Source organism: Piliocolobus tephrosceles, chromosome 3 (assembly GCF_002776525.5).
Source record: "Piliocolobus tephrosceles isolate RC106 chromosome 3, ASM277652v3, whole genome shotgun sequence".
NCBI lineage: Eukaryota > Metazoa > Chordata > Mammalia > Primates > Cercopithecidae > Piliocolobus > Piliocolobus tephrosceles.
The window spans coordinates 137418965-137437671 of record NC_045436.1 but is presented as its reverse complement, the minus strand read 5'-3'; the positions used below and the strand labels follow the sequence as shown (position 1 = coordinate 137437671).

The 18707-nt window shown below is 42.0% G+C and overlaps 3 protein-coding genes across 4 annotated transcripts in view; 2 read left to right on the top strand and 1 right to left on the bottom strand.

Annotated features, from left to right (window-relative positions):
• The window catches only part of SLC10A4 (solute carrier family 10 member 4), a 5950-nt gene extending 1002 nt beyond the window's left edge, over window positions 1-4948 (top strand). The window contains exons 2-3 of the mRNA XM_023224478.1: window positions 733-943; window positions 4174-4948. Of these exons, the coding sequence (XP_023080246.1) occupies window positions 733-943; window positions 4174-4686 (724 nt within the window). The 3' untranslated portion in view covers window positions 4687-4948. The remainder of the gene's footprint in view (window positions 1-732; window positions 944-4173) is intronic.
• Window positions 4949-6010: 1062 nt separating this feature from the next.
• Window positions 6011-10008, top strand: ZAR1 (zygote arrest 1). Its single transcript, XM_023224479.2, has 4 exons — window positions 6011-7009; window positions 8533-8625; window positions 8704-8778; window positions 9865-10008. The coding sequence occupies exons 1-4, from the start codon at window positions 6077-6079 to the stop codon at window positions 10006-10008; spliced, it is 1245 nt and encodes a 414-aa protein (XP_023080247.1). The 5' UTR covers window positions 6011-6076.
• A 3305-nt stretch (window positions 10009-13313) lies between these two features.
• FRYL (FRY like transcription coactivator) overlaps window positions 13314-18707 on the bottom strand; it is a 286322-nt gene continuing 280928 nt past the window's right edge. The window contains exons 63-65 of one of the 2 annotated variants that reach the window (XM_023224475.3): window positions 17449-17559; window positions 15763-15953; window positions 13314-15432 (exon numbers count right to left, since the gene is read on the bottom strand). In XM_023224475.3, the coding sequence (XP_023080243.1) occupies window positions 15174-15432; window positions 15763-15953; window positions 17449-17559 (561 nt within the window). In that variant the 3' untranslated portion in view covers window positions 13314-15173. The remainder of the gene's footprint in view (window positions 15433-15762; window positions 15954-17448; window positions 17560-18707) is intronic. The other variant, XM_023224476.1, reaches the window with a different exon arrangement.

The window sequence follows — 18707 nt, the reverse complement described above, 5'->3', positions numbered from 1 at the left end:
GGGGGGGGGGGGGGGGGGGGGGGGGGGGGGGGGGGGGGGGGGGGGGTTGGAATCAGGCGTGGAGGAAGGAGGAGGAAAGGAGAGGAAGATGATGACCCCCAGGCTTTAGAAGTCAAGGCCGACATGCAGGTTGTGCTGCTGTGGGAGAGAGCTAGACGGCGAGGGGCTGCTCCAAGGCCGGGATTCCATGCGCAGCGCGGCCCTTCAGCAGGGTCCCTCGCCGTCCTCTCCTAGCATCGGGCTGGCACCGCAGGTCGTTGTCCAGTGGAAGACAAAGAGAAGGGGAAGGCTGAACTAGAACTCGCCGGCAACGTAAAAGTAAAATAGGGCAACTGGCCCGTCAGAGAAACTAATCTCACATGGAGGGCAGGATTGTTGAGTTCAGCCAACAAGTAGCAGTCAGCAGCTTTACCATGGCTTACCTTGCAGCAGGCTTGCAAGGAAGAACGGTCCTTCCCCTCAGAATCATCCAGGCTCAATAGACTTTATAAAGCCGAAGGCAGCAGTACTGAGACAGGGGGCTTGTTTTCCCCCCCTGCCTTGGGTTCATAATTCCACTGGTCTTAGATGTGCTGCTCTCTTGGCACTCTCCTTGGATGATGTAGGTTCTGCCCAGACTTCAACCCTAGGACTCGCAGTCTCCCCTTTCACCTTCTCAACAAACAATAAAAAGGTTGGTTGGCTGTTTGACTCAAAGCTCGTTCTGATTTCTGCTCATTCCCTTTTCTGCAGCATCATCATGACCATCTCCTCCACGCTTCTGGCCCTTGTCTTGATGCCCCTGTGCCTGTGGATCTACAGCTGGGCTTGGATCAACACCCCTATCGTGCAGTTACTACCCCTAGGGACCGTGACCCTGACTCTCTGCAGCACTCTCATCCCTATCGGGTTGGGCGTCTTCATTCGCTACAAATACAGCCGGGTGGCTGACTACATTGTGAAGGTAAGGCCCCTCTTCCCTTTCCATACTAGCTTGGAAAGCCCTTGATCTCTGACCCACAGCAGAAATGTGAGGAAGTTTGGAGAAAGGAGAAAGGAAGAAAGGGACTTGGAAGTCGTTGCATGGATAAAATTTTTTAAAAAAGGTTTATGCTACGAAGATAACTTCCACTTTTGGGATTCCTAGAATAATAGCTTTAATTAAGACACAGCTTAATCAAAACCAGCATAAAAGAACTATCAGTACTCATCCGGAGGAAACAGATCATACAGGGATGGGGAAGATGACAGTGTAATTAAATGGCAACATAGTTTCCACTAATTGTATATAATTAAAAATCAAAGCAGATTAAATAAAATTACTTTAATAGAATTGGTGCAGTATTTTAGAAATGCATGGCTATCTTTTCAAAAATGGAACTGGAATTCTGAGAAACTCTGTAGTAGGTTCCTTTAACATTTTATTAAATTTTTAAAAGTAAGTTGATACTAATAGGACAAAAAGTAATGGAAAAGTTACATTGTAGTAATAGAACACACAAAATATTGGCTTTAAAGCACAAAATAAAATCGGGTCCTGGATAAATAATGGAGGTTATATTGCCCTCACTAAACGTGTTTCTTTTTCTTTCTCCATTGCAATATTTATGGCTTCTAAAGCTAGTGAAAAGATGGGGGATTTCTATAATTTGTGCAATATTTCTCCTAAGGCTTTGATTTTTTAAAAAATTAATGCTTTCTGTAGCAGTAGAGATTTTAGTAGTTTAGTAGTAGTTAAGTAGATTCTAGTAGTGGACTGGAGGAAAAAAAATCTTTGTAAAATTAAGCTGTCTTTGAAAATTCAAAAATAGTAGTGAAAAAGAATAAACCATGACCAGGATGCTGACTTCAGGTAATTAATCAAATAAAATACGAAACTATTACTGCAAAATGCACAGGCAAATTCCTTTAGACAAATGAAGAGAAAAAGAGCCACCTTAATGTTTCAATTATGTAGATTCAAGAAGACATAATCTTTTGTTTTACTTAATTTATTTTCTAAAGTAATCTGATCATACAGTCAGCTTTTATTAATATGAAAAGTAGAGAGTTCTTTTCTGTGCATATATCCAGCTCTGAGTCAAAGAAATCCTGCTCCATAATAAACATGTATATATGAATGTAAAAATATATGTGTACATGTAAATACACATATATTAATACCTGTTGTGTATATTCATACTCTTGAGATGCATTAAGAACTTGTTAATCTTAGGCCGGGCACGGTGGCTCAAGCCTGTAATCTCAGCACTTTGGGAGGCCGAGACGGGCGGATCACGAGGTCAGGAGATCGAGACCATCCTGGCTAACCCTGTGAAACCCCGTCTCTACTAAAAAAATACAAAAAACTAGCCGGGCGAGGTGGCGGGCGCCTGTAGTCCCAGCTACTCAGGAGGCTGAGGCAGGAGAATGGCATAAACCCAGGAGGTGGAGCTTGCAGTGAGCTGAGATCCGGCCACTGCACTCCAGCCTGGGCCACAGAGCAAGACTCTGCCTCAAAAAAAAAAAAAAAGAACTTGTTAATCTTAATCATTAAGCTAATGCTATTAACGTGATGGCATTTACTATAAAACCTTAGGAAGTCTAAGAGAAAGTCAGTCAAATGACCTACACACCAAAACCAGAAGTATATTTAATATAAATATATTAATAAATTAATGTATTTAATATTCAAATATAATAGATCAATAAGATTAGCTACCTTTGAATTTAAGGTTAACCTAGCCCTGTTCTTTAACACACTATTAAGAAATGGTTTATATAATTGTTACACCTTTGCAAACACTTCAAAATGAGCATTCAATGTCAATGCTTGCCCAAATGATTTAAAATAGTTCTAAGGGACTTTGGAGCCAGTATTTCAAAATGAAGAAATCAGATTGTCAATGCTTTTAATGTGACATACTTTGAAGTGGTATGCTTTTACATGTAATAGCTTGGTTTCTGCCAATTGTACATCTGTAGTATCTGTACCTTATATAATAATTATTGCAGCATCCTCTAGGGTAGAATTTGTGACCAGCTGATAAATTTTAAATAATTTTTTAAGGGTGTAGAGTCATGCCAGTCCCAAAGACTGCAAAAGGGATATCACAGCTATCCAGGGAACCAGAAGCAGCATTTAAGCTGTTCTCTCTGGATCTAGTTTCCTTCCCTTACCCACTCCTCATTAAAAATAATAAGTTAACTACCAATAAGAAGGAGGAGTAGGAGAGGAATTTTTAGGTTTCCACCTTACTATTCATACAGCCTGTTGTATTTGAATGAGTGAAATGTACCAGTCAGAACATCAAGATGACATGTTTTATACAGAAGTCAGTTGTACTGTATCTAAAATCCATCTATTGTAATAATACCTGAGCATCATTAGAGACTTACAGATGGGAAGTTTCTCATGAACAAATGAAAAAGGAGAAAGTTGCCAAATTGCAAAGAATTATTCACATCTTTATTTACATTTTTTTCTCTTACATAATCTAAGAATAGGTAATTGTTTCAATATTGCAAGCAATCCTCTGCAATATATTTTCAGGGTTAAAAAGATCACACGCTGAGCTTCAGACATTTTAATCAAGTTTCACAAGTTTTAACTCATGTCAAATGAGAACCAATTTCTTACGGAAAACATGGGGTTCAGTTCAGGGAAAGTAAATATCCACTTGTCTGCTCTAATGATCAGACCATACCTGGGGTATTAGGCTCAGTGCTAAATGCCCTGTTTTTAAGAGGCACATTCACAAACGAAACACATGTTCAGAACAGTCAGGATACCAAAACAAAATTACGTGATGGAGGCTTTAAGTCTGGGGACTATCTGCCTGGAGAAGAGTAGCCTTCCCTGATAACTGGTTTTTAAGCTTTTGAAGAGCTGTTTTTCAGAAAAGCTTTTTTTTTTTTTTTTTTTTAAGAGCTGGTCTTTGTTGCTCCTGACAGCCTATATCCAAGTCAATGGCTAGAGGCTATAGAAGGCAAATTGTCCCTCAACACAAGGACAGGCCTCCAAACAATCAGAGCTGCCCAATGTGGCTCTGGATGCTTCCTGAAGAGGTGGCCTGCCCGTCTTCAGAAATATTCTGTCAAAGGTCCTCCATTTTGTGTTGGAGATCATACTAGATGGGTGTTTTCTTCCCTGAGCTTAGGATTCTCTCGCCTGAATTCATCTTCAACCATCTCATTGTAATTTTCTATTACTAGGTTTCCCTGTGGTCTCTGCTGGTGACTCTGGTGGTACTTTTCATAATGACCGGCACTATGTTAGGACCTCAACTGTTGGCAAGTATTCCTGCAGCTGTTTATGTGATAGCAATTTTCATGCCTTTGGCAGGCTACGCTTCAGGTTATGGTTTAGCTACTCTCTTCCATCTTCCACCCAACTGCAAGAGGACTGTATGTCTGGAAACAGGTAGTCAGAATGTGCAGCTTTGTACAGCCATTCTAAAACTGGCCTTTCCGCCGCAATTCATAGGAAGCATGTACATGTTTCCTTTGCTCTATGCGCTTTTCCAGTCTGCAGAAGCAGGGATTTTTGTTTTAATCTATAAAATGTATGGAAGTGAAATGTTGCACAAGCGAGATCCTCTAGATGAAGATGAAGATACAGATATTTCTTACAAAAAACTAAAAGAAGAGGAAATGGCAGACACTTCCTATGGCACAGTGAAAGCAGAAAATATAATAATGATGGAAACCACTCAGACTTCTCTCTAAATGTGGAGATACACAGGAGCTTCTGTCTTGCTGAAATATTGCTTCATATTTATGGCGTGTGGTAGTGCACATGGTTAACATAAAAGATGACACTGGTTCACATCATACATGTAACAATCCTGATCTTTTCACTTTAAGGTTTGCTGGTGTATTAACCAAACGTTGTCACAAATTACAAATCAATGCTGTAATATAATTTGCACCTGGGATGGCTAACCTGCAGTCTGAATTAAATGTGCTTTTTAGTTTTTACCATCACCAATTTCTATGACTGTTGCAAATACAGAAGCTTTTAGAAAACAGGGTCTTGGAAATGTAGAATTTTGGCACACTATCTTATGAGTAAAACCAAGCTATCTTTATTAAGCATAATTGAGTTTAGTGTAATTGTTGTAAAAAAAAAAAAAAAAAGTGTGCTTGCTCTACTTAAAATTCCTGACAATGTTGAATTTTGATCTGTATTCAGAAAAATTCCAAAACGGGTCAGTTAAATAAGGAAATATACTATTTGTCAAACTAGTATCAGAGAAAAGTTACATTAATGTATTTGATTATTTGATCTGGTATCTACTTTAATGAATAATCAACATTTTTTCTAGTGGACAGGCCATGTTCTTTTCGATTGGTCTTCTGCATTTATGTAAACACACCCCAAATCAATGTATCTTTTGGAGGAATGATTTGGTTGGGAAATTTTGCAGAACCACTCTGGAGCAGAGCAAAACGGCACCTCCCGGTCATCACTGGGACTGGGGGAAGGGACATGCTCCAGGGGAGAAAACAGTTCGCCTAGACGAAGATCCCTGGGTGGTTTTCCATGAACTCGCCGAGGGGGCTTAGTGGGTAGTCTCTCAGAGCAGCTCTGAGATTAAACTAGCATCTGAGTTAATGAGTAATAACAGACCCAGAACAGTTCCCAAACCTTGGCACTTTCGCTCGCTTAGCCAGAGGCACCCGGCCTAGCCTTGGCTTCCTGGTGCGGGGAATGCGGGGAAGGGGGCAGCGGGGGGAGGGGGGCGGTGCGCAGGCACCTGGAACAATTAGGGCACGGGGAGTAGCCGACTCAGCTGATGCGGGTGATGAGTTTCTCTCATTGAAATCCTCCCCATCTCGGGCGCCTTGGTTCCCTTACGAATCAGCCCTTTCATCACAAAGAAAGCCCTCTTTCCAGATAATCTAAGGGTCATTGTGCCAACATCCGGGCGTGGAGAGTTTCCGTAGGGAGAAGGACGGAGAGGGGCCCCCTCGGCGGGGACGCGGGCCGATGGATGGAAGGGCGTAGAGGGCGGTGCAGCGTGAGAGCCTCAGCCGAGGGCGGTCCCCGCCTCCGCTCGGCCGCTCGGGCAAGTCGCCTATTTAGGATGCGGCGGCGGGCGGCAGCTGTGCGCCCATGGCGGCCCTGGGGAACGAGGTGCTGGACGGTTACGTGTTCCCGGCGTGCTCCCCCTGCTCGTACCCGTACCCGGCGGCCACCAAGGGCAAGGGCGCGGCGGGCGGTAACTGGCAGCACCGCGGCGGGGGCTGCCTTCCCGCCTCCTCGTCCTTCCCGGGCTGCTGGAGGCTGACAGCCGCCGAGTACTTTGACAGCTACCAGCGGGCGCAGCTCATGGCTCTCCTGGCGCAGGTGGGGCCGGGTCTCGGGCCGCGCGCCCGGAGGGCTGGCAGCTGCGACGTGGCGGTGCAGGTGAGCCCGCGCATCGACGCCGCGGTACAGTGCTCGCTGGGGAGGCGCACGCTGCAGCGCCGGGCCCGCGACCCCGAGTCCCCGGCCGGCCCCGTGGCCCAGGGCACCACGGGCGGCGGCTCTAACTCCCAGCAGCCAGCCCGTCGAGGCCTGGAGCAGGGCAGCCCCCAGAACGGCGCCCCGCGGCCCTTGCGCTTCCCGCGCACAGTTGCCGTGTACTCGCCCGTGGCCTCGCGCCGTCTCACCGCCTTCCTGGAGGGACCCGGGGCCGCGGCGGGCGAGCCGAGGTCCGGGGCATCGAATGGAGAGCGGGGGCCGCCGCCCGCGAGGGTTCAAGACCCAGAGGAGGGGGAGGTGTGGACGAGGAAGGCGCCCCGGCGGCCGCAGTCCGACGACGACGACGGCGAGGCCCAGGCCGCTGTCCGAGCGAGCTGGCAGCAGCCGACCGACGGTCCCGAGCTGCCGCGGCGAGAAGCCCAGGAGGGGGAGGCGGCTCCGCGGTCGGCTCTAAGGAGCCCGGGGCAACCTCCGCAGGCAGGGAGGGCCCGAGACGGCGGCGACGGACGGGAGGCGGCCGCTGCGGGAGAGAGGCCGTCGCCACGGAGCCCGGAGCCAGGCAAGGAGCGGCTGCGCTTCCAGGTAAGGCCTGGGGCGGTCAGGGCACAGGAGAGCCCGGGGATGCCGGTGTCTTCCTGGGGCCGGGCCCTGTGACTGCTTCGGGTACACGTGAAGGTGCGGCGCTTCCTTAAGCGTGGCCACTTCCGTGTTTCCGAAACAGCCAATGACCGCGACAGGTGTCTTCCCCCACACCAGTCTCATGTCCCCGACAGCCTGACTTACTCGCTGCGGCTGCTCCAAATGCTGGCCAGGGCAACGCCCTTGGGACATTCACAACCCTCATATTTGCACTGTAAACCTTGGGCAGTGGGCGTGTAGGCCAGTCCTGACCGCGCGGTTGGATGACCTATGAGTATGCACAACTGAACTTCGGGAGCACTTCCAGGCAGGAGAGTAGATTCCGAAGAATCCCCCTCCCATTTCTGCACTAGATGTGGCAAGAACCCTTCAACTGCTGAGATTCTGGTCAGCAATTCTGACTTCTCCTTTACAAGCTTCCAGGCTATTGGAAAGCTGGAGCTCCTAAAATGCCCCTTCCTAGGAATTTGCTTTGCTTTTAAAAAGCACCCCCACCTCAGAAATCCAATACTGCGAAAGCATTTGGACTGCTCAGTATTGCCGCCCGAGAGCAGCAGGCTGAACCTTTAAAGGGCTGGGGGCACGCAGAGGGCAGTTGTGACCCAGCAGAAGTGGAAAGGCACAAGAGGTGGTAAGAAGCCCGAGGGAGTCCTTCGTGGTCTCTTCCACGGCCATCACAGGCTGGTATTCCTTTTGAGGGGTGGTGTTGGTGGCGGTTGGCTGATTGTGTGAGGAGTGAATTGAGAGGCCGGGGCTTTCCAGCGTGGCCATGCACGAGCTGTGTGTGATCTTAGGCCAGTCATAACCTTCCTGAACTTAGCAGTCAGTCTCACAGGTAAGCAGACTGAATTAAGTGCTCCCCAGAGTTCCTTCCAATTCTAAAAGCCTAACTCTAAAAACGTGTGTATAACTGGTTACTCACGAAGGGAAGAAGGGAAGTTTAGATAACACTACTTTTGTTCATATTGAATATGAATTATGGCTTACCTACAATTTCGGTTCCTGGCACTACTGTTTGGGAATTAACTAGCAGCATGAAGAATGTGATCTTGGTGAACCCCTTAAAGTTCCTTGGATGTGGAGTCTTATTTTTCTTCGGCTTAATACCTTTCATGTGTGCATAGTTTAAGATCAGGCTTCATCTTAAAAGGCCTCCCTGAAGAATCCCAAGCTTCAGAGAACTGTTTAACTATTATTTCCCTACTTATTCATTTATCAGCCAGCCTTATGAACTGAGTTAATCTGGTATATGAACTTTAAGGCCCATGCTTGCTTAATTGTTTGACTAGGCTATTAGCTCACTTAATTACTGTATTGAAGAGGCATACCCAAACCTGACCCTGCTTTCCTTCATGATCTGGAGTGAAGTTGACAGTTTCAGATATCAAGTAGATCCTTCCCAACGTCTGGAAATGAAGGATAATTCAGGTCTTATGTTGGTTAAACTGACATATCCTGTTGTTCAGTTCTTAGAGCAGAAATATGGCTATTACCACTGCAAGGACTGCAACATCCGCTGGGAGAGTGCTTATGTGTGGTGTGTACAGGGAACTAACAAGGTAAGAAATACCAAGTGACTGGCATCTTCTTGCTGAAAGTGTCAAGGCGATTTTGTTTTATTTTCTTTCTCATCACAGGTTTACTTCAAACAGTATTGCAGAACTTGTCAGAAGTCTTATAACCCTTACCGAGTGGAGGATATCACCTGTCAAGTAAGTCAGATGTTTTGCATTTTGTCTGACCTGGGCTGTCATAGAGGGTTTTTAGTATAGTTTGAGTATACTTCCAAAAAGAGGCCAGGTCCCCAGACCTTAGGTTTCAACTGGCTTTTGTTAGGAGTGGTAGAAACAATACTCACCTGGGAAACGGGGCCTTGGTGTTAGCTTCTTTCTGCCCTTGCAAATCCTCTTGTTAACATCTTCTAAAATTGTTAACCTCACTTGCGATACGAAAGAATACTTGCCTTGCTACTTAGTCAGATGTATAAGAAAATTAACAAAAACATGCTTGTCAGCTAACATGAAGTAGTCAAGGTTGACTTTTACCAAAATGCTTCTTAGGAATCACAACCTCAAAGTATTTAGTCTAAGCACATGGGGTTAGTTTGTCTTGCCTGAAAGCTCACAAAGGGGGACAGTTTAAGATAAATCTAAGTTGTCTAGCTTTATGGGGAGTTGACTCTAACGGTAAGCAAGCAATATGTTAATTAAGCATTGCTTAAGCACTTGCTTGCTATTAACTGTGCTAAGGGGCTTAGCTAATCTTTAAGAGGAAAGAAGTGTCTAAATTCGCCTCTTATCACACAGCTAATGGAGTCTGAATTGCCAATTGAGACAGCCTAATCAATACACTTGACCCACGTTGGATATTTAGAAGCATTAACACCCTGGGGTAGTGGAGAGAAACTAAGTATGGCAAGCCACTTAGAATCACTTAGATCAGGGCTGGGCATGTTTGTAAAGGAGGATGCCTTAACCACTCTGCTCTTGGTGTTCATTGTCAAATTCATCCCTGACTTGTTCTCTACCCTTCCTCTTAAAAAGTTGCAAAAGAAACTTCACAACTCATAATTGGATCTGATGCAATATTAGCAGCACTACAGCATGGTTAAACACCCACTATTCCTAGCTCTGTCGTTGCTAGGTAGGTAGGGATGTAGAGGGAAAACAAGATTACTACGGGACCTTGCTTAGAGTGCATTCAATAAGTACTTGAATGGACTAGAGAAATGTTGAAGTCCTAGGAAATCACCAAGGATTTATCTTCTGTACACCCTTCTGTATTTTTTTTTCCCCCAGAGTTGTAAACAAACTAGATGTTCCTGCCCAGTAAAACTTCGCCATGTGGACCCTAAACGGCCCCACCGTCAAGATTTGTGTGGTAGATGCAAAGGCAAACGCCTGTCCTGTGACAGCACTTTCAGTTTCAAATACATCATTTAGGTGAAAGTCAGTGTTGCTGTGCATGCACTGATGGAGTAGACGAGTGAGCTTTTCCGTGCCTCTCCTCTCCACCTCTCCCTTCTCAAAATACTTCATGAAAGGCAGTGTATTTTGAAAAAGCCTTCAAATAAAGGTATTGCAACACAATTTATACATTGCATAAAATCTGTCTTTGAAAATAAAGTTTCAAGAGCACTTGTCTTGTGCTAACAGTCTGGGCCTGTCACTTCACCTTTATGAATGCTTGCTGATGGCAGAGAGTGGGCCAGGCTGAGTTAGGCTGTGGCTACTTGGAAAACAATTTAGTAGGGGCTCGTAGACGAGGTATACTATTTAGGCAGCTCTGGAGGACTGAAGCTTAGAAGGGAGTTAACTGAATACAAAGCCACCTAGCGATTGTGCCACTGCATTCCAGCCTGGGCGATAGAGCGAGACTCCGTCTAAAAAAAAAAAAAGCTGCCTAGCTGTAACATTAAGGCATTCTTTTGGGAGAGGTGGAGGCAGAGCCATTTCTTGGTTACGTGAGACCGCTGGGAGGTTAACGGTAGAGTAGGAATGCTGAATGGCGGTGATGGGGTAGGTAAAGGCTTTAGTGTCCGGGTGACTTTAGGAGGTAAGCTACTAGGTAGAGGAAGGCTGGGAAAACTAACCTGACTGACTAGTCAGTTTCACAAATGTGGCAAAAGTGGGGCTGGGAACAGGGTGGCTGTGGGCAAATGGCTGCTTTAAGACACTGAATGACCCATCAAGTAGACTTTGTGTTTCTTCAAAGCTTTTTTTTTCTTAAAGTAGGCCTCCTAAATGTACTTAAAGATGTCAAGTTAGAGGCGTAGGCCTTAGCCTTTGTCTTCACTGACTTGGTGCTAGTTGGGATGCCAGACTCTTAACTGCATCTAGTAGCTTCTCATGACAACACTGAGGCCCCACTGCCAGAATGCTCCTAGTTGAGGATGGGACTGAGTTTAGAGCCTCAAGTGCATCTGATGAAATTAAAGTTGTAGTATTGGTTTAATTAGAGAAACCATATAATTGGAACCATGTGCTAATTATGCCTCCAATTGTCTAACATCCCACTTATGTGAACTCCTTACTACCTTAGGCCATAGCACTAAGTCTTAACATTCTTGGACACTTGTTAAAAGGGGCCAAAGTGGGTTTGAGGTCGCCATAGAATCCGTATCTTGAGGGGAAAGGCCCACCTGCATCAATGTGGACGTAGATGGTGCGTGTAAAATGCAGATTACTGGGCACCTGTCCTACCTACATTTAACAGGCACCCCCAGCTGTTACTAATGGAATTGAAGCATGAGAACCTGTGCTCAGCAGAGAAGAGGTGTGGCATCTCATGGAGCTTCTAGTAGAGTGGGCAGATGGCCACTAGTTTTTACATCAATGTAAAACCGAGGTTCTGACCTGTGATAAGGACAATCTGCTAAAGTGCCTCTGCAGTAAGGGACTTGACTTAGGTCAGGGAAACCCTGCCTAAAAGAATGATACCTCAGCTGAACTCCAGTTCAAATGAGTCGAATGAGGCAAAAATGGCGAGAGGAAAATTTCCAGATTAGGGCAACAATGTGCAAAAGCCCTGTAGTAGAAAACAACCAGGAGGAGGCCACAGTGGGAGAATACTCTGGAGGACATGCCAAGTAAATCTAGCAGTGCCAGACTGGAGGGGTGTTTTAGGCCTTCATTAGGAGGATGGTCTCTACTGGAGTGCAGGGGCTATTTACAGGCATTATCAGGGTACACCACAGCCTCAAGCTCCTGGGCTCAAGTGATCCATCCTCCTGGCTCAGCCTCTCAAGTGGCTGGGACTACAGGCACTTCGTCAGGCTGCACTAAAAAGTTTTAAAGGTATGCTGGAGATAGTAGGGCATGGTGACATATAGATTCACTTTAAAAAAATCACTCCAGCTATCCAGTGGATACCTGTAGATAAGGAGACTTGCAGGGACCAGATAAAGTGGTGGCAAGGCTGAAGAGAAATGACAAGAACTGGTGTGGGTAAAGGCGATGTGTTTTTACTGGTTCTAATATGTTCCTGTTATTTGGTTGGGGGTAGATACAGGGGTAGGAAACCCATTTATACTGTGGCATGCAAGTGATACATAATGTGATCAATAGCATTTGCTCAATGAATGAATTACATAAAAGGTACCTGCATGGAGTCCTAAGAAATTTCCACTGGCTATTAATATGGTTACATTGTTCTTTAATATTGCTTGCCATTAATTTTCCTAACATAGCAGCTAACCCTATTTTTCAGCTGAGGAAAGTGAGGATCAGACTGTTTTACTTAGGGTGGGTGGGCATGCAGATATTCAACAAAGTGGCACAAAAACATGCCATTCAGATTATGGTGATTACATTCGAGCAATGAAAAGGCACTGCCAAACTTTTTATGTGTACAATCCAAAAACTTATAAGATGTGAATAGATTTTAAGACAGGTTGAGAGGTTAGAAGGAAATACTCCAAGATGTCTCTGGATATCAAGAGAAGTAACTGTAGTTTTCTTCAAATTTCCTTTATTTTCTAAAGAAACCATGGATTACTTTGAAAAATTAGGGAAGAAAATGCTATACAATACCAATAAATGGATTTTAATACTGTCTCTCTCCTTTTGTTTAGGTTATCCTGGTGTTTTATGTGAGCAGTATTCACTCATAGGCCTGGATGAGGATCCTTACTCTGCTCTTGAGTCTTTTTCCAAGAAAGCATGTAATGATTTCCTAAATTTAAGGGAGGTTAAGTGTTTTGCCACACCCTCTATTTTACATCACTAAAAGTAGAAAATATATTTTAAAATAAGAAATCCTGTGGTTTTGTTTTAGAAGCAGCATGAAGAAACTGCCAGATTGCTGCTTTTACTGTCGTCTTATAAGTGTACTATTTAAAAATGATAACTGTAGTGGGCAAAAGAAAAAGGTTGTATGTAGCAAAAACTGGGCTCCAAATAGAACTAAATCAGGTAATAAATTAAGCATTGGATATATTTGTTAATAAATACTAACTTGGGATTCAGAGGCTGAGAAGCAGAGAAGTGTAGGTTGGAGGAAAATGCTGTTGCGGAAGGCCATCCTCATGAATTTGTTTGCATCTTGATTGCAGGAGGTATATTCATTTTTATTAATAGACTTAGTTACATATAAATAAACGCAAAAAGCAAGTATCAACTGAAAGGTTTGGTTGGGTAGTCAACTGATTTTGTTCTTTTTTAAGGCAATTCAAGGGAGTAACATTTGAAAGGTTTCTAAATGATGCACACTTTAATCATTCATTCTTTGTTAAAATACAACACAAACCAACAGCTACAATGCTTTTTATTTTTAACAAAAAGGATGTAAGGAGGGTGAAAAGGATGTAAGGAGGGTGAGAAAAACAGGGGAGAGTAAGATAGGATGTAAAGTGTAATGTATCTCTGGACACCATCCCTCTCTGCCTGCCCCACACCCAAAAGTTTTAAATAATTTAAAGGATACCACTTACAGTACCAGAACACCATCAAAATAATTGTCTTTATCAGGGTCCAAAAATACAGTGATTATGAATGAGCCGTGACCAGATATGGAATTTTAGTGGAAATGTAACTGTGGTCAGCAGTCCAATGGTGTGCACAGTGCCTTCAGTTAATGCACTCGAGCATACGTAATTACATTTCTGGCAGGGTCCACACCCCCAAGAAAAGGTAAAGCTAAGCACTTCATTTCTACATTCTAAACTCTGGAATCACAGAGCCCAGTTTAAAAGAAAAGTCACAGTGGATCACAGTGGATAAGAGATGTATATAAAAAATACAAGGTGTTTCTTTCAAATCAGGAGTTGTGGGACTACATTCTTTTTTTTTTTTTTCTTTTCTTACAAAATGCGATTTAAAAAAGGATAGAGACTCCAGTTCATGTTATACTACAGACTTAGTGAATAAGTATACTGCATGTTTTGGTAGTCAGTCTTCAGGCTTGCTTTCATTTCTCCTAGCCCCAGGTTTCTTTAGGGTAAAACATGTGAGTCCTGAATAAACATATAAAAATGCATTTGCAGCTCTTTTCTTAAATTCTGCAGACTTCAAAGCCTGCAAGTCATATATTCCATCATCAGTGACCACAATTTTTTCTTTAGCTTTGTACACTTATTCTTGTATAACAGTGCATGGCACAAATGTACAAGAAAATACTGGTTTAATCTCTACAGTTTCTATATGGAGTAAAATAAGTTAACTTTTCTAATGAGAATAGCTGACAGGCAGCATACATCTTTATTTTACAATTTAAAGTCTCTGCAGGCATCTACTTTGGTTAGTTATCAACAATCGTAACATAAGCACTGATCAGAGAACTGAGCAGCATTCCAATAACGTTAACAGATATATTAATTATTTCTTTTTGAAATACTGGGAAAGCCCAGTTTTAAAATATTATTAAAATGTTCTAACATTTACATACTATGAAGAGTTAGATCTAATAAAATAACATTTCTTCAAAAATAATCTTGCAGTGCTCTTTTAGGCATGCTCTGAGACGTTATCACCAAACATCCATACCTTGAAAATATCACATATCCACACATCCCAACTCACACACACATAATTCCTTATACAGACCAAAAAACAAACCAAAAAAACCCAAACCCTTATCCCACATACTGAAAAATCAATGGTTTTTGTAAATGAGTCTTGATGTGTATAGCTGACTGCATGTTCATCTGGATGATGAAGCATCAATTGCAGGTTAGGTTTTCGACTACTAGAAATTCAAGAGCTTTGCAGGTCTTCAGCTAAAATGAAACAGCCTTGATTTCAGCCTCATTTCACCTGCTTTTGGATGTTTCAGTATTGGAGGCCATTATTGCAAACATTCTTGGAATTATTTTCTTTCCCCAGAAAGTAATGTATTTGTAGGCATCACTTTTAGCCCTTTTCTTTTCACGTAGGTTAAGTAAGTAAAAAATACCTTCTTCATACAGTTATTGTGGGAGATGTTGGCAGCTGTTAAAATACCAGATTTTTTTCTTTCAGATCTTTGTTTTTGATCCAGTTTGACATTAGTTAAGCTAAAAAGAAGATGCTGCCAGAAAGTTATCAGTGAATGCAAGGGTCCATAAAAGGTGCTTGGTTTAATATTCTTCATCATCTTCAGTTTAGTTTCTTTCCTAAAGGCCTGAAGTGTCTCAGAATCCAGTGCTCACCATATTTCCCATTGGTTTGGGCTGTGCTAGAAGTTGGTATGATTGCACCATGCGTAGAGATTCTCTTATTTCCAGATTAAGTTCCATCAGTTTGTAGTTGGCTTCTGACATGTCCAGGTTAGAGCCTATAACTGCAAAGCTTCCTGTCTGGCCCAGTGTCTGATGATGGAAATATATATGTAACAGTGTCTGCACAGGGTCATCTTCACAACTGCCAAAGATATCACTGGGCCAGAGAGATCTGAAAATACACAATAGTTTTTCAGTTCTGAGACTTAGGCAATTATTAGTTAAGACTAACTCAATTTAAGTTAAATACCTATTAACAACAACATTTCCTTGTGAATAACATGATCTGTTTTAATATTTGAGCAAATATTACTCAAAGTACCACCTGAAAGTGAAAAGAAATCTAAAATTGGTATCATTTCAATGGCAACTGTTAAAGATACTCATGTTTTCCTTTCATAAAGACATGATATGGAAACAGCAAATTGAAAATGAAAACCTAGTATTACTAAACTTCCTGTCTAATTTACAGGCATCACCTTTAAATCCTGTCACGTTTTACCTGAAAGCTTTGACTTGTACTACAGCTGATATAAATTCCTTATTTTTCAAAGTTTCAATTAAAGAATGAATGGCAGTTTCTATAGTAGTTTGTGCAGCTTTGGAAATGTCAATTTCTTCATTTTCGGAAACGGACTCAGCTTCTTTGAGGATACTTTCCAGTTGGGCAAGTTCCTCTGACATGTTGATGACCTAAAACAAATACATCTTTAAGGATCTATTCGTATGTTTGGTAACAAAAACATTTAGTTGGCTACAAGAATATACCTGATGGTAGTACCATTGTTGCTCTTATTTTAAACAGTATTTAAAAATGTTTGCCTTGGAAGAAAGGGCAGTTAATATTTCAAGTACTCCATTCTGTAGGAGCAAATAAATTCCACCAAATAGTAGTCTTGAAATTAAATGTTTTTGATAAAGCAACAAGTTGTAATAAACAGATGTCTATATTGATTTTAATATTACTACATTTTGCATAGTAAAAGTACATTTACTGTTATGGGGGATCATGAAAACTATGTGACAGTAAAGTCTTTAGATTTTAAAAGATTATTTACCCCAGGGTATTTATATAAATATAAATATATATATATTTATTTATTTATATAAATATAAATATATATTTATTTATTTATTTATATAAATATAAATATATATATTTATTTATTTATATAAATATAAATATATATATTTATTTATTTACAGATTTAATGACTAAGAAATCATTTCCCCAGTGATAGTTTTATTACTAGCAGATGACAAGGGGAGAAAAAGATTAAAGTTAGCATCTTTGAGGCTATGTATTGATTTTCAACATTCAAAGTGTTTTTTTAACATGTTTATTCTTGTGTGCATTAATAGAACTAGAACAATATAGGCTGGGTGTGGTGGCTTATGCCTGTAATCCCAGCACTTTGGGACGCTAGGGCAGTGGATCACCTGTGGTCAGGAGATTGAGACCAGCCTGGCCCACATGGTGAAACCCTGTCTCTACTAAAAATACAAAAAAGTTAGCTGGACGTGGTGGTGCACACAGGTAGTCCGAGCTGCTCGGGAGGCTGAGGCAGGAGAACTGCTTGAACCCAGGAGGTGGAAGTTGCAATGAGTTGAGATCATGCCATTGCACTGTAGCCTGGGCAAAAGAGGGAGACTCTGCCTCAAAAAACAAACAAACAAACTATAGAAATATGAACAACATGTTGGGGGACGGGGGTTGATGATACAGTTTTATGTCTGTATTGAACTGATGTGCTTTATTTGACTTTTGATTTTCTGAGACAGGGTCTTGCTCTGTCACCTATGCTGGAGTGCAGTGCTATAGTCATAGCTCACTGCAGCTTCTAACTTCTGGGCTCAAGTCATTGTCCCAGCTCAGCCTCCCAAGTAACTAGGACTATAGGTATGTGCCACCATCCCTGGCTTTTACTTGACTTTTGATTATAGATGATCTGTTTCTGCTATGGAAGCCTTTAAGGTCTGGAACCTTTTACAACTGCTGGATATCTGCTGTCTTATTTACTCATAGGTCCTGACATAGCACATTATTAAAAAACAAATTATTCCTTAACTGAAAAAAAAAGACCACTCTAAGTGACTTTTGACTTAAGCTATTCTAACAACTAATAAATGTATATTTTAAAAATTTTCTAGAATCAGTTACTGATGCCTAATACAACTGAATATTTACCTCTGCTTCATTTTTTATCATATTTACTTGGTTGATAAGTTTACAGTAGGCCTGGAACAGAAGCAGCAATTGAAAATGCAATTTGTATAATCTTCGGCAGAGCTCCAATTCCTAGAAATAAATAACATTACATTAAATTTAGGTGTTGTTTTCTAGACAGCATATTTCCAATGAAAATTTATAGTTAAAATTGTCTTGTCGTTTATTTTTCTGCAGTAAGCAAGTTAATATGGTGTGAAGCTGATGAAAGGCAGGTGAAATATGCTTTAAAGACTAAGATTAAAATAAAAACAAATATCACCGCTGGTTACATAATTCAGTTTTAATGTTAAGCACATTTTCACATTCTACAAATAGACTGTTTCAGCAGGCAATTAATAGGATACTTTAAAAAGGATTCATTAGAATTTAAAACTTTAAATTCATAATTAAAATAATCTACAAATGCAAAGACTTTTGCCCTCATTGAGATGTAGATCTCACTGCATTTATCAACAAATGCTTGATAAAGCAAAGTGAAACCAGATAACCGCTTACCTAAAAAGTAAGAAAAGCTGTCTTTTAAAGTGAGATCAGTTTTCTAAAGAAAACCACTTGGTAATCTCATTGAAATGAAACTATGAAATTAACACATGGGCTGAGCATGGTGGCTCACGCCTGTAATCCTAGCACTTTGGGAGGCCAAGGCAGGCAGATCACTTGAGCTCAGGAGTTTGAAACCAGCCTGGCCAATGTGGTGAAACCCTGTCTCGACTAAAAATACAAAAAAAATTAGCGGGGCATGGTGGCGGGTATATGTAATCTCAGCTACTGGGGAGGCTGAGGCAGGAGAATCGCTTGAACCCAGGAGGCAGAGGTTGCAGTGAGTCAAGATCATGTCACTGCCCTCCAGCCTGGGCAACAGAGCAAGACTCCATCTCAAAAAAAAAAAAAAAAAAAAAAAAACCACTTTTTTTAAATTAAGAAATTTAAAAGGAGATATATTTAAGAAAAAGGTGACTGCTAATTTTATGTATTTTAACATCTATTTTAATAGAACCAATATTTCATGGATTAGGGCTTTGCAAAACTGAAGCACATACTACTTGTAAAGTAGTCCATGACAAAACATTGCTAGGTCACAAATGGACAAATGGCAGATGAAAACCAGTTTGTCTGGCAAGGGTGAGTGGTCTATAAATCAAGACAGGTCACTTACTGCTAGTATTTCCATTTGCTAAGCAAGAAGGTGATCAGGTCACAAAAAATACAAAGGAAGA